The sequence below is a fragment of the Carassius gibelio genome, chromosome B2 (assembly GCF_023724105.1).
Source record: "Carassius gibelio isolate Cgi1373 ecotype wild population from Czech Republic chromosome B2, carGib1.2-hapl.c, whole genome shotgun sequence".
NCBI lineage: Eukaryota > Metazoa > Chordata > Actinopteri > Cypriniformes > Cyprinidae > Carassius > Carassius gibelio.
In genome coordinates, this window is record NC_068397.1 from 14,410,448 (window position 1) to 14,435,046 (window position 24,599).

The 24,599-nt window shown below is 37.6% G+C and overlaps 3 protein-coding genes across 5 annotated transcripts in view; 1 reads left to right on the forward strand and 2 right to left on the reverse strand.

The window, feature by feature from the left end:
• Nucleotides 1-11,392, reverse strand: part of tpra (translocated promoter region a, nuclear basket protein) — a 22,649-nt gene extending 11,257 nt beyond the window's left edge. The window contains exons 1-29 of the mRNA XM_052547759.1: nt 11,114-11,392; nt 10,533-10,637; nt 10,384-10,439; nt 10,192-10,288; nt 9,236-9,339; nt 8,955-9,119; nt 8,770-8,862; nt 8,600-8,680; nt 8,429-8,516; nt 7,872-8,012; nt 7,694-7,788; nt 7,421-7,618; nt 7,222-7,329; nt 6,604-6,824; nt 6,354-6,514; nt 4,646-4,773; nt 4,306-4,454; nt 3,342-3,504; nt 3,124-3,258; nt 2,896-3,036; nt 2,639-2,789; nt 2,393-2,565; nt 2,161-2,313; nt 1,967-2,083; nt 1,658-1,861; nt 1,110-1,300; nt 877-1,024; nt 422-559; nt 106-237 (exon numbers count right to left, since the gene is read on the reverse strand). Of these exons, the coding sequence (XP_052403719.1) occupies nt 106-237; nt 422-559; nt 877-1,024; nt 1,110-1,300; nt 1,658-1,861; nt 1,967-2,083; nt 2,161-2,313; nt 2,393-2,565; nt 2,639-2,789; nt 2,896-3,036; nt 3,124-3,258; nt 3,342-3,504; nt 4,306-4,454; nt 4,646-4,773; nt 6,354-6,514; nt 6,604-6,824; nt 7,222-7,329; nt 7,421-7,618; nt 7,694-7,788; nt 7,872-8,012; nt 8,429-8,516; nt 8,600-8,680; nt 8,770-8,862; nt 8,955-9,119; nt 9,236-9,339; nt 10,192-10,288; nt 10,384-10,439; nt 10,533-10,637; nt 11,114-11,264 (3,987 nt within the window). The 5' untranslated portion in view covers nt 11,265-11,392. The remainder of the gene's footprint in view (nt 1-105; nt 238-421; nt 560-876; nt 1,025-1,109; nt 1,301-1,657; nt 1,862-1,966; nt 2,084-2,160; nt 2,314-2,392; nt 2,566-2,638; nt 2,790-2,895; nt 3,037-3,123; nt 3,259-3,341; nt 3,505-4,305; nt 4,455-4,645; nt 4,774-6,353; nt 6,515-6,603; nt 6,825-7,221; nt 7,330-7,420; nt 7,619-7,693; nt 7,789-7,871; nt 8,013-8,428; nt 8,517-8,599; nt 8,681-8,769; nt 8,863-8,954; nt 9,120-9,235; nt 9,340-10,191; nt 10,289-10,383; nt 10,440-10,532; nt 10,638-11,113) is intronic.
• On the forward strand, nt 11,351-18,222 carry odr4 (odr-4 GPCR localization factor homolog). Of its 3 annotated transcripts, none has more exons than XM_052547761.1 (14): nt 11,351-11,483; nt 13,035-13,140; nt 13,217-13,354; nt 13,449-13,544; nt 13,745-13,851; nt 13,956-13,992; nt 14,081-14,218; nt 14,356-14,451; nt 14,525-14,584; nt 14,676-14,807; nt 15,239-15,326; nt 15,697-15,876; nt 16,552-16,674; nt 17,693-18,222. In XM_052547761.1, exons 2-14 carry the CDS (start codon nt 13,042-13,044, stop codon nt 17,755-17,757), a joined length of 1,359 nt encoding a protein of 452 aa, XP_052403721.1. In that variant the 5' UTR covers nt 11,351-11,483; nt 13,035-13,041; the 3' UTR covers nt 17,758-18,222. The 3 variants fall into 3 exon arrangements, with proteins under 3 accessions (XP_052403721.1, XP_052403723.1, XP_052403722.1); XM_052547763.1 differs by having other exon boundaries at nt 11,427-11,483; nt 14,682-14,807; XM_052547762.1 differs by having other exon boundaries at nt 11,432-11,483; nt 13,041-13,140.
• A 340-nt stretch (nt 18,223-18,562) lies between these two features.
• On the reverse strand, nt 18,563-23,301 carry LOC127950610 (phosducin-like). The gene is made up of 4 exons (XM_052547765.1): nt 23,227-23,301; nt 22,176-22,241; nt 21,766-21,914; nt 18,563-20,890 (listed from the first exon to the last, which is right to left on the reverse strand). Exons 2-4 carry the CDS (start codon nt 22,219-22,221, stop codon nt 20,372-20,374), a joined length of 714 nt encoding a protein of 237 aa, XP_052403725.1. The 5' UTR covers nt 22,222-22,241; nt 23,227-23,301; the 3' UTR covers nt 18,563-20,371.
• Nucleotides 23,302-24,599: the final 1,298 nt, after the last annotated feature.

A 24,599-nucleotide genomic window follows, 5' to 3' on the forward strand; every position in this document is an offset into this window, starting at 1 on the left:
AGAACCTCCATACTACCAGTCTGACTGAATTCAACTGAACTGAACATACTGGTGATGTTTAAAAGAAGTTTCTACATTCAAGGTACAGAAATTCACGCGTGAGACCTGTGTTCGAGTCTTCAAGCGCTTGACGTCCTCCTCCAGGAGTCTCTTCTCAGCCTGTAACATGCCACTCTTCTCACTCAGCTCAGCATTGGAGTCCTGCAGGGGCTTGATGTCTGCTTCCAGCTTGCGCATCTGCAACATCATGTGACAATTAATGTCTTACAGTACATGTTAATTTGTTATTCTTATATATATAAAAACCTCAGACTTAAAAATCTGATTGGCCATGTCTGAAACAAATAAACAATGTCTATGTATCACAAACTTTAGCTAGATATGATTATATATAACTGTTGATGCACACTTAAAGGCTTACCTTTGCTTGAGTCTGTTGTAGTTCATGCTCCAGTCTGTTCTTTTCATTCTTCAGCATCTTGTTGGTCTCAGTCAGAGCGCTCATACTCTCCACTCGCTTCATCATGTCTTCCTGCTGTGCCAAAGTCTTCGTTGTAACCTGTGGATTTGAGAGCTTAACTGATTGAAAGAACATCCAATATTTCTCAAAATCTGATCAAGTTGGGTGAAGTGTTGAACATCTTGATGTTAAAAACTTTCTCATAGGCATCTATAATTGTGCAGCAGCAATCAAATGTAATGTATGTAAAAAAATATTGCATTTATATAACATCAAATGTATAAGGAAAAACAAAATTTAATAAATAGAAACACTGTGGGAAAATAAAATTGTCATGAGTTTGTGGCAGAGCTATCACAAACTCATGCCAGTGCAGTGCAAGTTTGGGAAAATGATGCAAAAACACTTTTTAGGACCTGTAGTTTTTCTCTCTCTGCATTCAGGCTGTCCTGCAGGTCCTTCAGCTCTCCCTCCAGGTACTCCATGCGCTGTTTATAGCGCAGGGTCTCAACCTCAGCTACTTCTAGCCGGGTCTCAACTATCTCCTTCTCCCGCCGTACAAACCTTTTGAAAAAGAAAGGCCACATCACTTTAACAGCAATTTAACAGCATGTCATTCATTGAAAGGGCTCACTGATGAGGTTTTTACCTGAGAATGTCCAGGATCTGCTCATGAGATTTGCCTTCTTCATTCAGAGAGATGTTCAGACTGCTCTCTCCAGTGCTCTGCTGCTGGGTGGAGGCAATTATCTTGCTGCTCAGGTTCTCCATCTGCTCGTGGAGCATGGTGTTCTGCTTCTGCAGCTCCTCTGCTCTCTTTTGCTCTTTAGAAAGTTCTTCCTGAAGAGGAACAATGTAGAGGAATTCAATCAAGTAATAGCTCAACAAAGGCTATTACGCTAAAGGCATAATCCACCCAAAAATGGAAAAATCTGTTGTCATTTTTTGACGTTTTTCTAAGCCTGTATGACTTTTAGTTCTGTGGAATGGACAATAAGATATTTTGAAGAGTGTTGATAACTCAACAGTTTCAGTTCCATTTGACTTCCAGTGTATAGACAAAAAAAATAAAAATAAAAAGTCGATGGGCACCAAAACTATTTGGTTATCAACATTCCTTAAAAAAATATATTTTGTTTTCAGCCGAATCAAGAAATGCATCTTCCAGTTCTACGTTTGCCAACAACAAGAGTTTACCTGCAGTCTCTTTTCTTGCTGTTGCCAGTCGATACGGCCCTGATGCAGCTCAGATGCAGCTTTTTGAGCTTTATCCTCAAGCTGCTTCATGGACAGTACTGACTGCTGTCCCTGTTTCTTTGCAGCCTGTAGGGCTTCCACATCTGCAGCATGCAGCATGAGTTCTCGCTCATATTTATTCTGAGCCTCTGCAGCCAGCTTAGCCTGAAACCCGAAATAAGACACAGGTAGGTCAGCATCAAAGAAAATCAGTGGGTAGTTGTGAGAAACAAACAATTATCTGACTTGACCCAGGAGGATCACATCCACCTGTAGTTTGCTGTCCTGCGTGGCTCTCTGCTCCTGGGCAACCGCTTCCGAAGCTCTATGAAGGGCATCCTGAAGCTCTGTCTGAATGTCTGTCATGCTCCTTTTCAGCTCCTTCACCTAAACAAATGGTTTTAATCTTCAGAACTTTCCTATTTAAAATAGCTACAAAAAACATGGATGAGTGGATTCCATACCCGTTCTTCAACGCTCTCCACAGCTTTCATCTTCTCCTGCTGGAGCTCCAGCTTTTCCTTTTCTGCTTCCACCAACCGGGCTTCCAGCTGCTGGTTCAACTCCCGCAATGTCTTCAGCTGGCTGTCAGTGGAGGTGCGTGCCTGCTCAGCCAACTGTAAGTGAAACACAGGGCAATATTTTTTTTTGTACTATGGTCACATGACTTCTGATCAGGTTGAAGCAGACTAATACCTGCTTCTCTTTGTTTACGGACTCCTCCAAGCTGAGCACCATGGATCTGTACTGCTCTACGTGGGTGGTGGTGCTCTTCAAACGCTCCTTCAGGTCCGAATTCTGTTCTTCGGTCTGCTGTAGACGTGCACGGAGCTCATCCACCTCTTGCTGAGGAACACTGGGAGCTGAAACTGTGCATCACATGACCTTGAGTTACACAGCACTGGAAAATATGACACTCACAATTTCACCTTCTATGTTTACCTCTGGGTAATGTCCTAACAGGCTGCTTAGGCACCGTGCTCTGGTTCTCGTTGTTCTTCAGTTGCTGTTCAGCAGTTCTTAGCAGCTCCTTAGTCTTCTGATGTAGTGCTGTCTGTGTCTCCAACTGCTTCTTAGCCTCCAGCAGCTGAACCTAGTCGATAGAAATGAGAGACATTAGTCAGGTGTAGACAGGTCCACCGACTAGTTGACAATAGTAAATGACCCTACTAAAAAGGAAGTGAATTTTACGAGCTTACATCTTGGTTGCGTTCCAGTGCGTGTCTCTGTTCCACTTCCTGTTCCAGCTTCTTCTTAAGCTGAATGATCTCCTTCTCCAAACGCTGAATCTGGTTGTTGTAGCGCTGCTTGGTCTCAGTCTCAGAGCGGTCCATGGTAAGCTGTAACATATTGAGGAAGTTAAAAGAAAAGGCTCAAAGATAAGAGTGCTTTGACTAAGTTGGTTGGGATATGTGGACAAGCTGTACCTGAATGGATTTGAGGTTGGTAAGCAGGAGGCTCTGGCCCCGCTGCTCAGTCAGGATGGACTCTCTCTCCTGGGTCAGTCTGTTCTCCACTTGCTTCAAAATGTCTTTTTCCTTGCGAATGTTCTCAACACGCAACTGTCAAAGAGAGGGAAAAACAATTTCATTTAAACTGAATGGTTTGTTGATAGTCCATTCAGTTTATTATACCTTCTTCTTACCTCAGCCATGGCCAGTTTCTCATTGGCCTCCCTTAGGTCTTGAGTCATCGTGTGAATGATTTGCTCATGTCTCTGATGAGTGGCAGTCATCTTTTGATTCTTCTCATGGAGGGCTTCAATCTCTCGTCGAAAGGCATTCACATTTTCCTGAAGCATCTCATACCTGCCATGGACCAATTTAGATTTGAACGATTTCATTCTTTTTAGAAGCTAGATGTAATTTGGATTCAATTTCATATTTTTAAATTCAATTTGTATTTCGACATTCTCCACTAAGAAAACTCATCACACTTTATATAATGGTTCTCAAGGTTAGTTTAATAAGCTTGCACCGAAAAACTCCAGTATCCGTAAAAATGATAATATTTTTAATATTTCTGATGTCACATGGACTACTTTGATGATGTTTTTCTTACCTTTCTGGACATGGACAGTATACCGTACACACAGCTTCAATGGAGGGAATGAGAGCTCTCGGACTAAATCTAAAATATCTTAAACTGTGTTCCGAAGATAAACGGAGGTCACACGGGTTTGGAACGACATGAGGGTAATTTATTAATGACATGATTTTAATATTTGGCTGAACTCACATTTCACTGCTGGTTATATATGCTATATATAATTTTTTTGTATGTGACGAATAAAAAAATCTTGAAAATCTTGAACTAACCCTTTAAGGGGCGTGTTGAGGGAAATCATGGCATCACAAGTTGCAGTATTTTTTTCTTGTTGTATAACCTCTTTTTCTCCATTTCATGATCTCTTTAGTATCATGGAAAACCAATGCGCATTTGTTGTGTGTTTGAAGTGTTGGCAAAGACAGAAAGAAAATGATGAAAGCCACATGCATTAACTGTACACGTGCAGCTGTGGCTTTAGCTAGCTTTGCTCACGTTACAACATTAAAAACCATCTTAAATTTAGATTGCAATGGGAGATATTTCAGGCAAATTGTGCTCACCGTTTGAAGGCAAATTCCAGCTGAGAGGAAAGTTTAGCTTTTTGTGAGAGCAAATCAGACACTTGACCACGAAGCCTCTCAATCTGTTCATTCAGAAGCTTGTCGTTTTCTGCCTTCTCCTTTTTATATGTTGTAAAGGCATCATTAAGCTGGGAGAAGAAAACATTCAGTTTAATGCTTAATACTAAATGTTCAATGTTCAAATGAGAAGAGCAGTCTAGCACAATGTTTATGCTCCTCTTTTAAATAAAAAAAATACAATCATACAGGCTTGGAATAAAATGACATTACATTTTTAGCTTAATCTTTTAAAACACCAAAGCAAGTCAATATGACTAACCTGTTTAAGTGCTGCTTTAGCCTGAGTTGCCTGGACAGACTCTGTAGCTGCAGCCCTCAGAGGTGCAGATCTGGTGGCAATAGGTCCTGCCCTGCTGGGGGTTATGGATTGAGACCCAGCCTCTGAACCTGAACACAGACACAGGGAAATTAGTTCCTTAAGATAACACTTGGGTTAAAAGCCAGAAAAAAAGAGACTGTTTTGGCTCACAATATGGCGTTTTTAACTGTGCCCGAGCACGTTTGCCCCCCCAAAGCCTGGATCGTTTGACTAGTGTGATCATGGCGTGGCACGTTTAGCTGGCCCTGGCTCGCTTGGAAGAGCTGGGCCAGAGCATGGTTCAGTTGGGCTTGGCCATGGTACGCATTTAGTGTGAGCGCTAACCGCAGTGGATCACGAAACTTCTGATACATGCTGTATACGATTGTGTGAACATTTTCTGAGCAGCAAAAGTGCAATATATTGAGCAAAACTTTGTGAGGGGGTCATGTGTCAACGTGTCCCAAAGACTCAAAATAATGGACCACAAAATGATGCACTTCACTGTGCTGAGGGGGGATGGCTTCTCTAACACCCTTCATAAACTATCGAAAACTGCTATTTCCCACATATGAAGTCATGATTATGACCTTGCTGCATTCAAGTTACTTGTTGTCAGAAAGAATAAGATGTAGAATATTAAATTGGTTAACCATAAACATTTTATGCGCTACATAGCTTGATACGATTCTGGAATTTCAGTGAAATACACGATTATTTCACTGTTTATAATACATACAATATGCTTCAAATGCCATTGTATACGGTAAATAGGCACTACTAGGACAAGACAAGGTGATGTATATAGCAATACATATAATTTGAGGTCATCGGGGCATTCTAAAATGCTTAACATGAAAAGCGCTTAACATGGTTTAATGTACTAATACAGTGATATTAACAGACCAAACTCACTAAACATCATATGAATAAAGTATGCTATCTACAAAAAATCAGATGATCCCTGAATATGAATTCAACGCGTTTAATAAACCATCATAAGGCTTAACGTGTTATTAAACGACTTGCATTCATAATCAGGGCTCATCAGGTTTTATTTTATTTTATTTCTTTGTGAAATCTGTAAAAATACAGCCGTGAAAGTAACAGGCATACCTGCTGAAGTCACGGACAACCTCCGCGTCAGTGCCCATACCCAAGAGAGCATGAGCAGATAATGAGCTCACACGCTATCTGCTTGAGGAGTGCATCGACTCAAACGCGAATCCACTGTCCTGGTGGGCCAGTAATGGTGCGATAATCAGTCTAGATTTCTGCTGCTGTCCAAAGTCACGCACAAATACGTGTGTAATACATGTTAGAACTTTTTGATTTCTTTAAAAAAAATTTATTTAACAATAAACAAAATTTTTTTAAACGTGTCTCTCTGTCAGTTAAAAAAGCAACAATATATGCTACATAACTCAACGATAGAGCCTTGTATGCAGCAAAATCAGGATAAATTAGGTATGTTAAACCGCATATCCCGATGTTGAGCCACACATAATAACCGCAGGGGAAATTTCTTAACCACGACAGCCCTAGTGCTCCGGCCCAGAAAAGTGCAAAGTGAGTCCAGGCCAGCAGGGGAGTGGGATAATCGCGCTCGGGCTTGGCTCAAGGCAAGTGTGCCTAGTGTGAGTGCAAACCCTAAAGAGTAAATCTTTACCCTGTGGTGGAAGCTCGACTCCGGCTGTCTGCAGCAGGATACGGTACATGTCTCGTTGCCGGGTGGCAGAGTCAGCCAGCTGCTTCTGGTGGTTTAGCTGTTCCTTTATCTGCTCCAGCTCCTTCTGAATCTTCTCTAGACTTTGCTCCAACTCTGTTTGCCTGGTGAGAATGTTTATTTTTAGTTTTTACTGATTTTGCTGGAAGACCTTCTCTAAGATGAGCACTAATGTAAGTTAGATGGTCAGTACCTGGCAGTCTTCGCCTGGTTCTGGTCCCTCTCTCTCTGCTCTTCCAGATCTCTGATCTGGGCCAGCAGGTTCTGGTTCTGCTGCTGAAGCTCTTGGACGCTGCGGAATGCCACCTGCCGTGAGCCCTGGACCTCAGAGCTGCTGCTCACCGCTGAGCTCACATCCTCACGCACCACCTGATTACCACGTGCTTCCTCCACCTCCACCAGCAGCACACTAACCTGAATCATGAAAAAAAGAATGTGGAAACGTATGTCGATTGTCATAAGAATTACAGTGTTGTCTGAGGCTAAGATTAAGTGTTGATATGGGTGTGCAATAACGAAACAGACAATATTCAGACTAAAATGTAACACGATATAAACTTACTAATTTTTTACACATTTCTAATCGTGCTTATATTTGGGAAAACAGCACACTTGCTTGTGCCATATACATACAGAATCAACATTTTTGCCCCCATATATAGAATTTTGCATTCTAATAGGTTACATCACACAGAAAGTGTGTACGCTTAAGGCAAAACAACAATTTCAATATTATTATAGATACATATTGCAAACCCCTAAGTGTTACATCTCAATGTTTATTACAACAGACAGTCAGTGAGTGGCTTACCTGTTCAGACATGTCTGTTAGTTGTCTCTCTGATCTCTGCTTATCTCTCTCTAGCCCTAAAGCTCTCTTATTTGCTTCATCTGTCTCCTTCTGCAGCCGATGGACCTCCTGATATGCAAGAGAAAAGACAGATTAATGTCACACCAAACCACCATCATGTGTTCTTCTCCTCTGCCATCTACTTCAAATGTGTGCAAACCTTCATAGCTTGCTCCAGTTTGGCACAAAGGCTGCTCATGGACTTTTGCATGCTTTCATATTCTTCCCTCTGGCGTTTCAGGATGGGGGCTTTGGTCTCCACCTCCGAAACTATCTCATCCAGAACCTTGTGCACACGCTTGTTCTCCAGCTTCTCCAGGTGCAGTTGGTCTTGCGCCTCCACAAAGCCATTATACAGCTGAAAGCGAATGTAGGAACGTTACTTATACTGATACACACAAAATTAGTTGTTTGTGAAAAACATCTTCTTTACCTCCATTAGCTTCATGCCCGGCTTAACAATCTTGGCCACCGCAGCTGCAGTTGGAGAGAGGTTTGTCAGCTCTTCTTCGGTGAGAGCTGGAACACCTGTTGAAGTACACAAATAAAAAATTAATGAGATGACAATGTAATTACCCAGAAGAGATTCTTCAGCCTGTGCTCATTATTACCTCTCCGCTTCAAGTCTGCAAGCCGTGTGTTGGCGTTCTCCAGCTCTTTCTCCAGATGCCTGACCTTCTCTTGTAGATCAGCCTCTGCTCTCTCCCTCACACTCTGCAGCTCTGACAGCTTCTTCTCTGTGCCTTTATTAGCTGTTGATTAGAGACAGAGTATCTGCTTAACACCACATAACATCTAAACTTGACAACATTCACAGTGAGGCAATGATAGAACATTTGTAACTAAACCTAAAACAAGACAATAGATATGTTTATGGAAGCATACTACAATACTACTACATCTACAGAATGCATACTGTGAACATATTTTGAACATGCAATATACTACACAGTATTTTAGATAGTATATCCCACAATGCAATGTCCTCAACCATCCTTTTACATTAACTATTTTTAAATATTAGAAGAGATTAAATTGAAATTTGTGAAAAATTAGATAGATCTTGACTGTTAGCGCCATTCTCCGATGTCTACGCTACAGCAATGAACTAAAATAAACGACAAAGATATATAAAGTAGATTAACTTAAATATGCTTAATTTTCGAACCTTGCATCGCCTCCTTCAACAGTTTGTTGAGCTCTTCTACAGCTCTGTTCAATTCAGTGTTTTTGGCTTCGGAGTCTGCTGCTGCATTCTGTGAACACAACAGGATTCAGATTTGAATCATACCATACGTTAACATTAGACCCTGCACAACAGATATCAACATTAACTGACCTTGTACAAATTACAGAGTTTGAGGTTAGCATTCAGCTCATTGCGATACTTTTCCTCCATGGAGGCCCGCTGGTCTTTAGCCTAAAACAGAAGACAAAACGCAACCTTCATTTAAATTTTCTTCCATGTGAAATGGTAAACTAAATAAGAACAGGAATGTGATAGTGAACCTCTTTCAGCTTGTTCATCATGTCCTCGGTACTCTTCTGCATGTTGTCATTGTTTTTCTTCAGCGTGTTCACTTGGTCCTGAAGTCTGGTCACCTGATTATGACAGTACATAAGACTGTTGCATATAAGAGAATCTAATACGGATATAGCTCAACTGATAACTAAGGATCTCAAATTCCTCACACCTCTTCCTTCTTGGTCTCTAAAGAGCACTTGAGCCCCAGGATCTCTTTGCCCTTGTCTCTGGATAGTGTGTATAGCTCATCCGTCTTACTCTTCAGCTCTGAATTCAGCCATGTGTTCTGGTTCTGAAGGAGCTCCTTTTCTTGTTCCATCCGCTTCTCACGATACTAATGAGAAAGAAACACAGCAAACCTTTCAAACAATCAAATCAATGTATGGACTTGTCATCAGATGTATTCTTGCATTATAGAGAAAGAACGACTGAATGGGAGTCACTATTCACCTGAATGGAAACCTCAGATGACTGAAGTTCATCTAATTTAAGCTGGAGCTCCATCTTGATTGTGTTGGTCTCCACAAGTTTGTCATTGAGACGTTTAAGATCCTCTGTATAATAAAAAGAAGATACATTTTAGCAATTATGGATGTCAAAAGCATTGGTACTTTTAAATTAAAAACCAACTTTTACCAACGGTTTACTTGACTATACCTAATATTTATTCATTTACAAATACCTAATAGCTACATTCCACTGTTTTCATTTTACATACTAACATTTAAACCAAGTTTGGGGTCAATATAATTTTTTTTGAAAAAAAAAAAAAAAAAACTAAATTGGTTAATTAAACTGACCAAAAGTAATTCTAAAAAATATTTCCATTTCAAATAAATGTTGCTATTTGAACCTTATATTCCTCAATGAATCCCGGGGGATAAATAAAATTACAAAAAAATACAAATTAAGCAGCACAACTGAGCATATTAGAATGTGACTGAAGACTGAAGTATTCGCTACTAAAAATTCAGCTTTGCCAACACAGGAATCTTTTATTTATACTTTCAAATAGAGAAATATTTATCCATTTTTCAAAATCAATATTTGTGTTTCTAGCCTATTTTTAACCAAATAAATTGCCTTGGAGAACATAAGACTCTTCTTTTAAAAACATTTAAAAAATCTTACTGACCAAAACATTACTGAATAATGTATATTAATAATTAACTTAAAAAAATAAATAAATAAAAACTGAGGTCCAAAACATAGAAGGTTTGCTATGGTACTGAGAATTGTGAAATTTCACATCTATTTGGACTGATATTTTGGTGCTCCAAAAGTGCTTAAAGTTGTTCAATTAAGTAATGAAAACAATCCTATTTGGTTTACGCCATTAAACTCCAAAGTCAATGACAAGCTTGATCACTCATGCAAACGACAGTGTCATAAATAACTCATAATACCGCTGAGGTTTTCCACTTCTTGAGATCTCTTCTCAAGCATCCGTGAGAGCTCTCGGTTTTCTGCCTCGATTTCATACTTGGCTCTTGGTGGCTTACTCTGAAATGCAAAAACATTGGGATATTTTCATCATCTTTAACTGCTCAAGCATGAAGGTCCGTATGAAGCATGACAGGTGAGAGAATCGTAGCTACCTCTTGCGTTGTCCCCTGCTCTTCCTCTATATCTTTTAACTTCTTAAGTTCCTCAGCTTTAAGAAAGAACAAGCACACTTATGTTACATACATTAATGCCACATCAATACAATCCCCATATTAAAAACAAAACAACACATAGTACTTACCGAGACGGCTGTTCTCCTCTTTAATACTGTGATACTCTTTGCTTTGGGACAAGAACTGCTCCTGACTCTCAGTTAGCTTCTTCTCAAGATTAAAGTACTGTTGCTCTGTTCATTAAAAAAAGAAAAAAAGTAACATTTTACTGCGACAAATCCTACTGACAGCTCCTTTGACACTTCATGGCAACGCATTTATTATTAAAACTGAATTAACTGTAAGAATGAATTAATGATGGTTAAAAGGGGAGGCTTTGTGTGCTTATATTACATTTATAACATCTCTTTATCTAGAGATCTGATCAATTGCATACATGAAGTTCAAGGCTAAAAACGGAAAAACAGACAAGCATGAGCCAAACGTTTTCTGTGGTTTGCCACCAACTCTCAGAATTATCTTATATTAAGAATTTAGCAGTAGACACAATCTAGTAGCTCATATGTGCGGAACAAACAAGCTTTTACAAAATAATTAACCAGACAACATGTTCTTCAAAGTCTTGAATCAGTATAAATGCACTTATGATACCTAAACAGAACAGAAGACTGTTGAATGAATCTCTGGCCCTCCTGCTAGCGTTACTCACCGCAGTCTGCTTTATATCGCTCGTGCTGGGATTTCAGAGAGTCTATTTCCGTCTGCTGCTCTGACAGAACTTTCTCGAGCTTGTTCTGAATTGCTTTCGGTAGTTTGTTTATCTCGGTTCTCTCCAGCGTTTGCTGAAGAAGTGCCGCCATCTCTCCGGCACACTGCAACAGTTAGCATTAGCAGTTAGCTGCCCTTACATCATAATTGAGCGATGTAAACTTAAGCCGCAAAGCATCACGGACTTGCGGACGTATTGTCCAATCAGAGCTCTTGAACTGAGGTGCGTGTATTAGATGCGACGATATGTCACACGTATTGAGTCCACTGAGAACTCATCAGCTGTCTGAAGAAGTGTGCGTAGTCTGAAGGTAGATTTGAAGATTTTCTTTGCAATATTTTGTGGAACACTGTTGTTATATTGTTTTCTAAAATACCGTGATTTTATATGTTGTGCAAGCTTTCTGATTTCATTCATAATTAGAAAGTTCAACTGCTTCTGTTCTTCATTTTGAGCTCAGCTGTAGAAACAGTGACTGCTCAAAACTAAAATCTAATTAGAATTATATTAATTTGTGACCCTGGACCACAAAACCAGTCTTAAGTCACGCAGGTATATTTTGTAGCAATAGCCGAAAATGCATTGTATTGGTCAGAATTATTGACTTTTCTTTTATGCCAAAATTATTAGGATATTAAGTAAAGATAATGTTCCACGAAGATATTTTATAAATTTACTAATGAAAATGTATTAAAACTTAACTTTTGTTTGGTAATACGCATTGCTAAGGACTTAATTTGGAAAACTATAGAGCCAATTTTCTCAATCTTTAGAATTCTCATTATTATTATTTTTTTTGCCCTCTTAGATTCCAGATTTTCAAATAGTTATATCTCGGACAAATATTGTCAAATCTTAATAATAAAGAATACATCAATGGAAAGATTATTTATTTGACTTCCAAATCTTAATTGTAAAAAAATGGCCTTATGACTGGTTTTGTGGTCCAGGGTCACATTTTTCATTCTATTCGTTACGATGCCTGGTTCCTAAATTTACTTTTAGCATTTAAAACAATTACTTTTATTTTTAAGTATTTTATTTCAACTAAATAGCATATGTGACTCTGGACCACAAAACCAGTCGGAAGTGTCAATTCTTAGAAATTCATACATTATATGAAAGCGGAATAAATAAGTTTTCAATTGATGTACGGTTTATTAAGATAGGACAATATTTGGTCGAGATACAACTATTTGAAAATCTGGAATCTGAGCGTGCAAAAAAATATCTAAATATTGAGAAAATCTCCTTTGAATTTGTCCATGTGTATTCTTAGCAAAGCATATTACTAATCAAAAATTATGTTTTGATATATTTACTGTAGGAAATGTACAAAATATCTTCATGAACCATGATCTTTACTTAATATCCTAATGATTTTTGGCATAAAATAAAAATCAATAATTTTGTCCCATACAATGTTTTTTGTTTTTTTTTGGCTATTGCTTGAAATACACAGCAGCGACTTAAGACTGCTTTTGTGCTCCAGGGTCACATATTTTAAGTTTATTGTTATCAGCCATAATATGAAAATTATTTCACGCAATATTTGTCATGATCAAAAGGCTGACTAAATACATTTCACTATTAATCACTGTCATTAAGAAGACCGACACTGATTTGAATGCTCATTTGAACTTCATGGATAATAATGATAATAATAAAAATAAAATGTATCCCCTTAACAACTCCAATACCTGTCCAAATGTTGGTATTTTCTCAGTAAAAATGCAGTATAAAGGTATTTTAACATTATTTTGAAATGGTAACATATGTTTGGTTGTCATTTTATAGTTGCAAGCAGGTTAATATTGCACAATATAGATTTTTTTTTTTTATTTGTCTTTTGTATGTTTAGAGGCAGAATGGGTAGAAGTTATTTTGTAGATGAAGCTGTGGAGGAATATCTTAGTGGGCTTCAGGCAGCTCCTGGATCATGTGTGACCGGACTCCTGGCTGGTCAAGTAAGGAAACTAAACTCATTTATAATTAATAATGTCAGTACACACAACTATTTTTCCTATCCTTTTCTTTTCGTAGTCCTCTCCTCAGAGAGATTTTGTGGTGCTGGCTGTGCAGACTCCTCACAGGGAGAGTGAGGGGCAGCCGAAGGCTTCGAAAGGGGTCGGCCCACTGGATGACATTGATGTGGAGTGGGTCACAGAACATGCCAAGCAGGTGATTAGCCTGATGTCTTACCACTTGCACGGTGGCTTTGAAATGTTTTACTGTCTAGTTACAGTGTAAAGGGTTTTGATGTTCCTTATTCTAGGTGTCCCGCATGTTACCAGGGGGTCTTAGTGTTCTTGGCCTGTTTTTATTGACCCCACCTGAACTCTCCAAAGATGCCCAAAATGCATTAAAAAGGGTATGGGCCTTGATGTATTGTTTAAAATTAAAAATATATATATTTCATTTATTATTTATCTGTTTAATTAAGTTTAATTAAATACATTATAGCAATAATTTCGAAATTGACTGGATCACATTTGAGCTTGTTTCATTAAAGGTGATTTAGTAGGCCATCATCAGTTAATCCCTTATTTTTGTGCTGGTCTCTTTACATAGCTTATATTTGCCATGGAGAAATACATAATTAAGGGGAGATTGTGGGAACTGTCAGAGGAGGATGTGACTGATCGAGTCACCCTGCATATCTGCTCCAAAACAAAGAAGTATCCTGCACACTGCCTCCAGCTATTAAACTCTGTGATCTAAAAGCATCACTTTATATGAATAACCACATACGTTTGCATGATCCTTGACTTAAAGTGTACAGACTCGTCTGCAAAACATTTGATGTAAAAGATCCAAAGGTAAGAGACACTTTTTTTTGTCATAAAGCTTAGAATAGTTTGGCAAATAGTGTATTTAGCTGTGTTTTATATACTATTGAATTTCTAGAGTTCAGCCAAACCAGCAGACTGGAAGTATCAGACCAGTATCTCATCGTCCTGGCCCATGCTGACCTGCTCTGTTGAGGTAGATCTGCAGATCCCTGTGACAGGATCTTCTTCTGATAACACAGACAAGTGCATGAAGGTGAGATGGGTATATATGAAAACAAGATAATGTTTTACCTGTGAACGATTGTGTAAAGAATGAAGATTTGAGAAAAGGATATAAGCAGAGTAAGTTGCCATGTAGTGAACTAAATCTTCTTTGCTCCCCTTGTCCAGGATGGTCTCAGGAGGTGGGCTAAACAGATCGAGGCTGCTTACTGTCTCGTAAATGGCAGGCAGGCATTAGATGACTCTGAACTCATATCAGGACAGGTAAAAACTCTCTCATTCCTCTGTCATGCTGATGCTACGTTTGAGCTCAGGCACATGTTTGTTCTTTTTTCAGAAGAAGAACCCCAAAACAACCAATCGTCAGACACTGCCAACACGGATCTTTGTCTCAGACGTGAGGGTCTTATCTTATAATAGTGTATACATATCTGTGGGACGTATATGTTTGTATTGTCAAATGTTTAATAGGTTCATCAATGTCACAGGAACAGTCAGAGCTGGATGAGCGGAGCACTGCTCTGGTTCAGGTGTGCAGTGGCTCCATGAGGGTTCGAGGGGTGGTTCACTGCAGGGCCTACATCCACAACAACAAACCCAAAGTCAGACATGCAGCACAGGTCATTAATGCCTACTCATACTGCTCTATGCTTCGGGATGTGCAATGCATCACTACCATATTGTTATGAGACAAAATTGTATGTGTGTGTGTGTGTGTGTGTGTGTGTATATGTATGTATGTATGTATATATATATATATATATATATATATATATATATATATATATATATATATATATATATATATATATATATATATATATATATATATATACTAGCAATTAAGTAAATACTTTTTTATACTGTACATTATGATGTTGTAATGCCTGAATTCATTTATTTTATTGTTTTACTATTCATTTATTTAGACAAAAAGATTTAATACTAGCCATTTATTGGTTAACAGCCATAACATTTTTTCCCTGTTTGCCTGTTATTTATCGTCTTTGAGAAGACTAATACTGATTTAAATTCTCCTTTGTACTGGTAGGCCATTAAGAGAGACCTCATAAACACGGTTTGCTTCAGAGTGGAGATGTTTCTGGAAGATCTTTTAATAAATGAAGGGAGTCAGAAAGGTACAGTAGTCCATCATGTCTTACATGTGCTTTTAAAAGGGATAGTTCACCCAAAGATGTTGTTCCAAATGTGTTTGTCTTTCTTCTTTCTGAGGTGCATAAAAGAAGATATTCTGAAGAATATTAGTAACCAAACAGTTTTGGTTCCCATTGACATCCATTGCAATGGTTACGAACATATCTTGTCACTATCCCAAAACAAACAGTTCCACAACAAACTTTTTCAAACATCAAACTTGCCACTAGATGGCAGTAGGTTGTCACGATTGTCTTCATGGAGTAAAAACGTTTAAACGTGGCAGAAAAATAAATGTATTCATAGTTCATCATCAGTGTATTCATAATTCAAGTTCCCATTTTGTTTCTCTAGGTTTGTGCAGTGGGCAGCAGGCTCTTCCTCGACGTGTGTTTGCACCGATGCCCATCTCTGGCCTGTCTGTGTGTGACTACATGTTCCCAGACGAAAGTACGGCTGATGTGGCCGAGCGTCTGAAAGAGATGCTGGACTGCGAAACACCAGAAGAGGACATAGATACTAGTTTGGAGAGCAGTAGGTTTCCATATTTCACTAGGAGACTTTAGGGTTAATTAATGCTCTCACTTTATTTGAGTGTCTCATGTTATAACATGGCTTATTTGAATGTTATATTTTGTAAATCGATTTGTATTGGTTTACAAAGATCACACCTAGGGCTTTTGTAAGTGGTCCTCAGATGTGTGACTAGGGCATTGTGCAATGTAGAGCAAGTCCTTGCAAAGTCGTTAGGATTCAGGGATGACTGAACTCAAGTATTGTAGGAGCTTTATGGTTAAAGAATGTGTATAGGTGTGTGCCTATAGAGTACCAAAGGTTAAACCATGTCTAAATAGGTGCATACAGCCCTCTTGTGACACACCCTCATATCATAGCCAGCTACACCTGGCCTCGTGTTCAAACAAGATTAGGTTTGCCCACCAGTGGTTTCCATGTATGGTTAGAAGGAAAAATGTTGAAGAGGTAATATGACTAGCCACAGGCTATAGAATGTCTGATCCCTTTTAACAACAAGCCCTTCTGGGAATTTTGGATAATCGTCTTTACCACAACACAACCTTTACCTTGGAAAGAGGAGACTATTTTCCTCTTTTTATTTTTCCCCTTGTGTCATTTCCTCATCTTCATTGGTATAAGCCTGCGATACCTAGTTAAGTTATTTACACGTTTGTGCATGTTTTTTTTCTTTAGTATTTTCCGCTATTTCTGGATCTGAGATAACGGACAGCCATGATGATGATTCCAGTAAGCATGTCATCTCAGAAATCCAAGCTGAAAATCCCATAATTCAGAAAGCCCCTCAATATTATGCGGGTAAGTTATTCTGAATTAATAATTTTTAAACGGATATCCCCATTTATATCATGGATATCCCCATTTATTATATCCCTCTATTTCTCTGTGTGCAATGAAATTTATTCAGCATTAAATGAGGCTCAACGATACACTGTCAAACCAAAAGTTATTCAGACACCAGAGATATATATATATATATATATATATATATATATATATATATATATATATATATATATATATATATTATATAATTATACAAACACACACACCTGTTTGTTTTTGTGAAAAGTGGGAACATCCCATAGGTGTAATGGTTTTTATACTGTACAAACTGTATATTTTATGGCCCTTCACCAACCCTACCCATAAACCTAACCCTCAGAAAAAACTTTGTGCATTTTTACTTTCTCAAAATAAAACTCATTCTGTAGGGTTTACAAGCATTTTGAAAAATTGGGACATGGGTTATGTCCTCATAAGTCCGCCTTTCCTTGTGCATATTTGTTTTTGTAAAAAAATATATATTTAATTTTTTTTATATGGGTCCAGGTTCAATCATGTAAGTGAGGATAGCAAAATTAAGTTTGGTTGATTGGTAATTGGTTGACCTAAATTGGTATTATCTAATAATGTATTTGAATTTAACAGCTGACAGCTGTTCAACTTAATTCATTACATACCTTTCTATCAAAGTTCTTTGGCATTATCAATTTGTTCTGAGACAGTTTAACTCTGAGTTCTATTTTATGACTATTTTCTAAACTACAGTGAATAAGCTGTGATAATGTGAAAAACTTTGAAGCTGTCTGAATAAATTTTGGTTTGACTGTAGGTAACGATAACAGTAGGTTGTATAATGATACAGTGTGAGTGACTCCATGTTGGTTGTTAGTTGGGCTGATGTGACCATATCTATCTTTGTGTGATTCATATAATTCCTAGAGACATTCTAGCATTTCCATTGGTCCATTTCCACCTCTTGGTGACTGATGACCTCTCTCTCTCTCTCTCTCTCTCTTTCTCAAACATGCAGGTGTGGCCATAGCAGCAGCCGTTGCTCTCCTTGCCACAGTCACATCTCTACTGTATTTCAATTAATGGAAAAAGCTAAAACTTTTGTATGAATGATTGTGTAACTATGCCTAAGTGAGTGTGTATGTTTGTATAATTATACTCTGTGATGTTAAATATGATTTAAAATATAATTGTAAAAAATATATAATAAGTTGAACTATTATAGAAATATATAAAATACAATATAAGGCAAAAGTATATGGAGACTCCTTGGCTATTTGGGTCAAGCCAAATCTTAATGTTACACAATACAAATACATTCTAGAGGATTATGTCCCCAACATTCACTGATGGGTTCATTTTCTTCTGAAATTAAATGTTTTTTTTCTTTCCTCAGTATATTGTCACTGTGCCATTTGTCATGTGATTATCAAACCAGTTTCCTCTGGCTTCTGTAACAGCGCAGCATTAAAGGCATAAAGGAACTGTTCTATTAACTTTAACTGAATGGAAAATGCCCTTGGCATGAAATATAATCACTGAAAACTATTTTTGTGATAATTTTTGTGATGTAATGGGTAATGATTCTCCTTCCTTCTAAATCAGGGGATTTGATTTTTTTTTCAGATCTTGGACCAGCTGTTAAAACATACTTTATGATTTCTACATCGCAAAGCCATTAAAACTGATCACATTTGAATGTGATTGGGCACTGAAACATTTAGAGTAACTTGTTGGACCACCTTTTAATCATCATGTTGCATCATTAACAAAGTCATTTAGTTTTTTGTTTAAGCAGTGGTTTAGTTTAGGACGTGTCAAGACATGTTTTACCTGGAATGGCATTTGTAGCACAGAGCCAGTCATGAAGACATAAAGGAACGAGGAGTGTCTTTGGACTTCCTTGTGTTTTATTGAAGTAAGTCATCCTGTCATGGAGTGCAGCATTACACCAAATTAAATCACATTATTTCATATTTTTTATTAATTAAGCAGATAGCGGCTCAATACACAAAGGATGACCAGTACTGTTTGTCAGTTTAACTTTCATGTTGCAAGCCTAAGCATGCTTAAATAAGAAGGCTACTCTCATTCTCTGCAAATGAGAATTCCCATAATCACAGAAAACCAGGCAATTGTATAAGATTTAAAAATTCTGTTTCTATACCTGAAAAATGTCAGCAGAAACAATTCCATTTCTGTAATGAATGTACACTACTTTTTGTTTGAGGTCAGTATGTTCTGAAAGACATTTCTTTTGATCAAAAATACAGTAAAACGGTCGTATTAAGTGAATAACAAATTAAAGTAGCTTTTATTTAAATATTTTTTTAAAGTCTTGTTTATTTTTGTGATGGCAAAGCTATTTTCAGCAGTCATTTCTCCAGTATTACATGATCATTCAGAAATCATTGAAATATTCTTGGTGCTCACAAAACACTTCTTAATGACAATGTTGAAATTGTTGTGTTGCGTAATATTTTTGTGGAAACTCGAAAAAAAATTTTAGGATTCTTGGAATGATGCTTTTCAAAAGGTTATCCTTTTTCTTTTTGTAAAATTATAAATGGCTCAATCAATAAATTTTGATCAATTAAATGAATTTGTGATGAATTAAAGAAAAAAATATATATATATACTGACCCCAAACCTGTGAACATAGTGCATATTATCTCCTCTATAAATATTCCATCAGCTTCTTTGCAAACCATATTAATGTAATGTAAAATTTTTGTGTGAATCTTATTTTCCCTCACACTTTTAAAATAATATTTCTTGGGCATCGTTGCCTTAAATAGTCATATGTGTCATAAGTTGCATGGGTATATTTGTAGCAATAGCCAACAGTACACTGTATGGGTCAGAATTATCAGTTTTTCTTTTAATGCCAAAAATCATTAGGATATTAAGATAGTTTGTAAATTTCCTACCATAAAGATATCAAAACTTAATTTCTGAATAGTAATATGCATTGCTAAGAACTTAATTTTGACAACTTTAAAGGCAATTTTCTCAATATTTAGATTAAAATTAAAAATTAAAATTTACCCTTATGACTGATTTTGTGGTCCAGGTTCACATAATAGTTTTGAGGAGAGGCAGGGGAACGGGATTGGGAAAGGATGTCAAGTCATCACTTAAACCTGAGTTTAACCATAGCTCTGCAAATCTGCTTCATAGATAGGTCAAAATGATTCATGAGTGAGTAAATCTAAATTTGAATATTTTTTAAAATCCTTATCCAGATATCACAAACTAAAGAGCATGGAAAAGTCACGGAAACTCATTAGTCAAAATGTGTGGGAACCATTTATTAAAAAGAAAAAAAGCCTGGCTTTGCGTTCTGTACTAGACTGAGACTTGTCATGGCACTTGTATACTGTTGTTGTTGATCTCTTGTTGACCTGACTGCTTTTATTGTTCTCCTCTGTAAGTCGCTTTGGATAAAAGCGTCTGCTAAATGATTAAATGTACATGTAAAATGTAAATGTAATGTAAATGTAACCCTGCATGACTGTGTGCCTTTGATAAAGCTATGACATATTTAAATGCTATAAATCACGTGTTCGCAAATGCCTTGAGGTGTGCGTGTTTGTTGAAGTCATGGCCCAGTCAGAGCGTCATACTCAATCTATCTCTGAAACAAGTCTGACAGGTTGACTAATGTAATTCACTTCCTCCCTTTGAATTTCCTCAATTATTCCACGTCGACATTCTCTTCCTCAACGGGACAGGCTGCAAAATCTTTCTCTGGCAGCAGGCCGTACTCATTTAGGAAGTTCTCCACATCCGTAGCGAAGAACTCCTCATTCAGATGCTTGGTAATGCACATAAAGTTGCCCAGCAGCTCTCCAGCCTTGTACACCAGCAGGGCGGGCAGAACGTCGTCTGAAAAACGCTCGGCCGCTCCTGTGGCGGAGGCTCGGATTCGGCAGAATTTGATGGTGGAATATTCTGCTGCCAGGCAAGTCAAGCAGTTGTTGAGAGAATCACATCCTGTGATCCCGTCGTCATAGATGTGCACAATCACTAGGGTCAGATGGTGCTCTTTCTCGATGACATCCAAGAAGGCCTCCCCACTATCCAACTCAAACACAGCGTCGAATTTAGGCCCAAAACTCAGGCGCTCGTGCATCTCCTGCATGCACTGCCTGCGATACTTACGCAGACACCTTTCATCCTCTTCTTGGATCATTTCGTACTCCTGAATGCTCATCTGCATGTGGTCAGACACAGCAACACAGCAATTTTAATAAACATGCAAAGCAACACTTGAAACACTCAAACACTTAAAATCGGTTTCAAGCAAGTAGCGTTGAAACCTTATAGTAATTGTTTGAATGGCCATGGATCAGCATTCTCCACCTAAAACTGTTTGGGCAGACCAAACTGTAAGTCGGGGTTATTCAAATCTTACCCTGGAGAGCCAGTGCACTGCAGAGTTTAGCTCCAATCCTGATCAAACACACCTGAGCCTGTAAATCAATATCTTTGGGATCATTAGAAAATTACAGGTAGGTTTGATCAGGATTTGAGCTTAACTCTGCAGTGCACTTGCCCTCCAAGGCAAGATTTGAGTAACCCTGTAAGTCATAGAGACTTGAAACTAGGAGAGATGATAAAACTTACATCGTCTACAATGACACCAAAGCTCGCCCCAGTTGGACTGACGGGGTCGTTCCAGCGATCAAAAAGTACAATAATACACACATATCGTAAATCGTTCCTAGAGTGTCTTATATCGTTAGAATCCTTGGCTCACAATAGACATTTGATCAAATTTTGGGAGTATTTAGAATTTTTTGGAAAATCTACTTTTGCAAACTAGTCCTAGGTTTTTTTTTCCCCTGATCGAAACCAGTGCAGAATGTAGTTACACGATTTTTAAAGCACTGTGATTACCTCATGAAAATCTACTTAACATTTTTTGATCATTGCATAATTTGATTGATGACTTTACTATCATTTTAAAATGCAGGAAATGTTAATTGTACAAAATGAGTAACTATGTACAAGCCAGTAAGCTGTAGGAATTAAATTTTATTGTGCTTGTTATATGTAGACCTCAGTTGGGAAATTTTTTACGGTTACCTTGCGGTTGAGTTTTTCCCGGCTCTCATCATTGCTGGATTTGGGGTTGGACATCTGTCTAAGGAGCTCTCTCTTGTTTGAAGGGATGCTTTCATGGTCCTCACTCTCAAGTTTGAACTTCCTCCAGTCATGGATCACACCTTTGGGCCCTGAGATGCAAAGGTGTTTGTCATTTAAATCAGTGGATTGATGCATAAATCATGTTAAACCAGTTTCCAGATCTACAGTCTAATGCAGCCTTTAATGACAGATAATGATAGGTGTATCAAAGCATAAAGAGTGAGAAATCCAGTATTGCTTCATCAGTACTGTGAAATAATGAATGGGCTAGCAGAATGTGTTCTGCAATCAGTGTGATACTCTAAAATGTAGATCTTTCCTTGTTTCGAAATCAGTAATTTTTTTTTTACCTGTTTGTGTTGCTGGTAGTTCCTCAATCTCAGGTGAACCTGACATGATGAATCCTCTAAGGAGACCTGATGACACAGACAAGTTTTTGTTTTTATTAATTTTGTTCAGTAAGCTGTTGCTCTGAATATGCCCAGTTTGTGCAATTTACTCTAAGAAATGACCTGAGGTGGTTGACATTTCCTCGCTCTACTTTATATTTCCGGATGATTTGAGATGCGCAAACACATGGGACGTTTTATGTTATGACGGGTTATGCTAGTGCAGTTAGTCTTCATAATTTATTTCTGTTGCATGAGCTCTTGACACTGTCAGAGTATGTTACAGATATCCAGGTTGAGGTGGAATTAGCAGATTACTTTCTTATAGTGTTGGATTAGAATTTGAATCAGATTATATTAGTGTGAGTAATGTCTTCTTGTGTGTAAAAGTATTGTACTAATGCTACACGTACATAAACCTGAATAAGGAAATGTTGAACATCAACAAACCACCTACATTTATGCAGTATTTTTTCTCAAAACGCTACGAATGTGGATAGCTAAGAAATGTGCTGAACAGCTAGTACACAGGATTCTACGAACAAGACATGCTCAGAAATACGTCAGAAGTAATCTTGTTCAATCCAGCTCCTACAGATCGCTTTGTTGATTACCTTATATTTCCACTGTCCTCAACAAGTTCCATTAGCAAAAGTGCTAGTTGCAGTTGTGATGCACAGCAGGTCTATCTAAGGCCTAGGCAGTATTTAGATATGTTGTTGCAGTATTATAGACCTAAACACCAAAAATGGAAATTACTGAGTTTCATTTTACATAATTGAACACTATTAGGTAAATATAACGCTCACCAGTTTTTTTTTTGTGTGTGTGTGTGTTTTTTGTGTCCTGTGTGAACTAGGCCTTATAGCAATTTCAAAAGCACCACATAAAGTACAGTAATTCCTGAAATAAATATCTCAGAGAAACATATTTAAGTAACAATTTGAATATTTCAGTCTGTTGAATGAAGGTATAGTTAACAACAGAACAGGTAGATAAATGTCATTCTTACCTGAGTGTTTGCTGTGAGTACCTGTGTCTGCTGTGTACTGTCTCAGATAATAATGCCATGGACATCGTGGTTACATCTCGGTAATAATATGGTGAGATGTAATAGGATTACAGTAGAGGAATTAAACCAGCCTGTCACAGAGAAACACAAACAGACAAAACACAGCCTTGCACTTACAGTGTAAGAAACTTCTATTTTGTCACACACACATGCTGCAGTTTGTCAAACGGAGAGTTTGACTTTGCTTTTAATAAAGCTTGAAAAGCTTACAGCTACTTGAGAAGCATTGTGACTGGCCTGGTGGGAATACCCATAATCCCTTGCGCTGGAATAATTTAGCTTTATGTACTTGGTCAAAACGTGGAATAATGAGAATCTGTATGTTTACTTCTGTAATGAAAGATAAAATGATTATTTAATGTTTTATTTTTATTTAAGTCACCATTAGTATGATTTGTATTGCTTTTAAGGTTAAGTTTGTGTAATAATTGAATGAGAAACTTGAGTTGTTTACAGTGTAAATGGGGCCAGTTTCATGTCTCATTGGTATCCAACAGTTAGTTTTTTTCAACAGTCATAATTTTGACATAACATGTATTTAAAAATTCATACCCATAGTGAAAAATACGTATGTATTTGAAATACATTTGTTTCAATTTATGTATAGCCGTCTACAAATACATTTACATATTTATGTACTTAATAAAATACTCTGCAACTGTACTTTTAGTTTACTAAACTCTGATAAATTTGTGCTTTCATTGTGTGGAAGTAGTGCTGAAGGTCAACTAAAGATAAACTGAACAAATATACTAAAGTATATTTGATTGTGCTACAACAGAACTATTGCAAGTATACTTCAGGTACACTTTAAACATCTCACATTTAACGACTGATATTGTTCAAAAATTAAATAATCCTCATCAATAGTGACATTAAAACACATGTCAGGCTTGTCATTGTGCACAAGTGATACTCCAAATGCAGTTTAATTATATTTTTTATATCAGTAAAATAGATTTGAACTATACTTAGTACTTAGTACATAGTAAACTTGTTGTATACTTTTAATACTTAGTATACTTGTTCATTAGGAATCTATGTCACTCAGGGTGCCTCACATCGGCCGCTCTACGTGGGCCCCATGGTCACAGCTAGGATATTAGGTTGTATAGTATTAAAAGCAGAAGAGAAGTCAATGTACAACAGTCTTGCATTGGTATTTTTCCCCTCCCGATGCTTAGTCAGTAAGTCTAACAACATAAGTGAAGCATCCTCAACACTTCTATTCGCTCTATGCAAATTGCATAGGATCGAGGGCTTGTCCAGTCTTACTCAATATCTCAGACTTCACCAGTTTCTCAAATGATTTC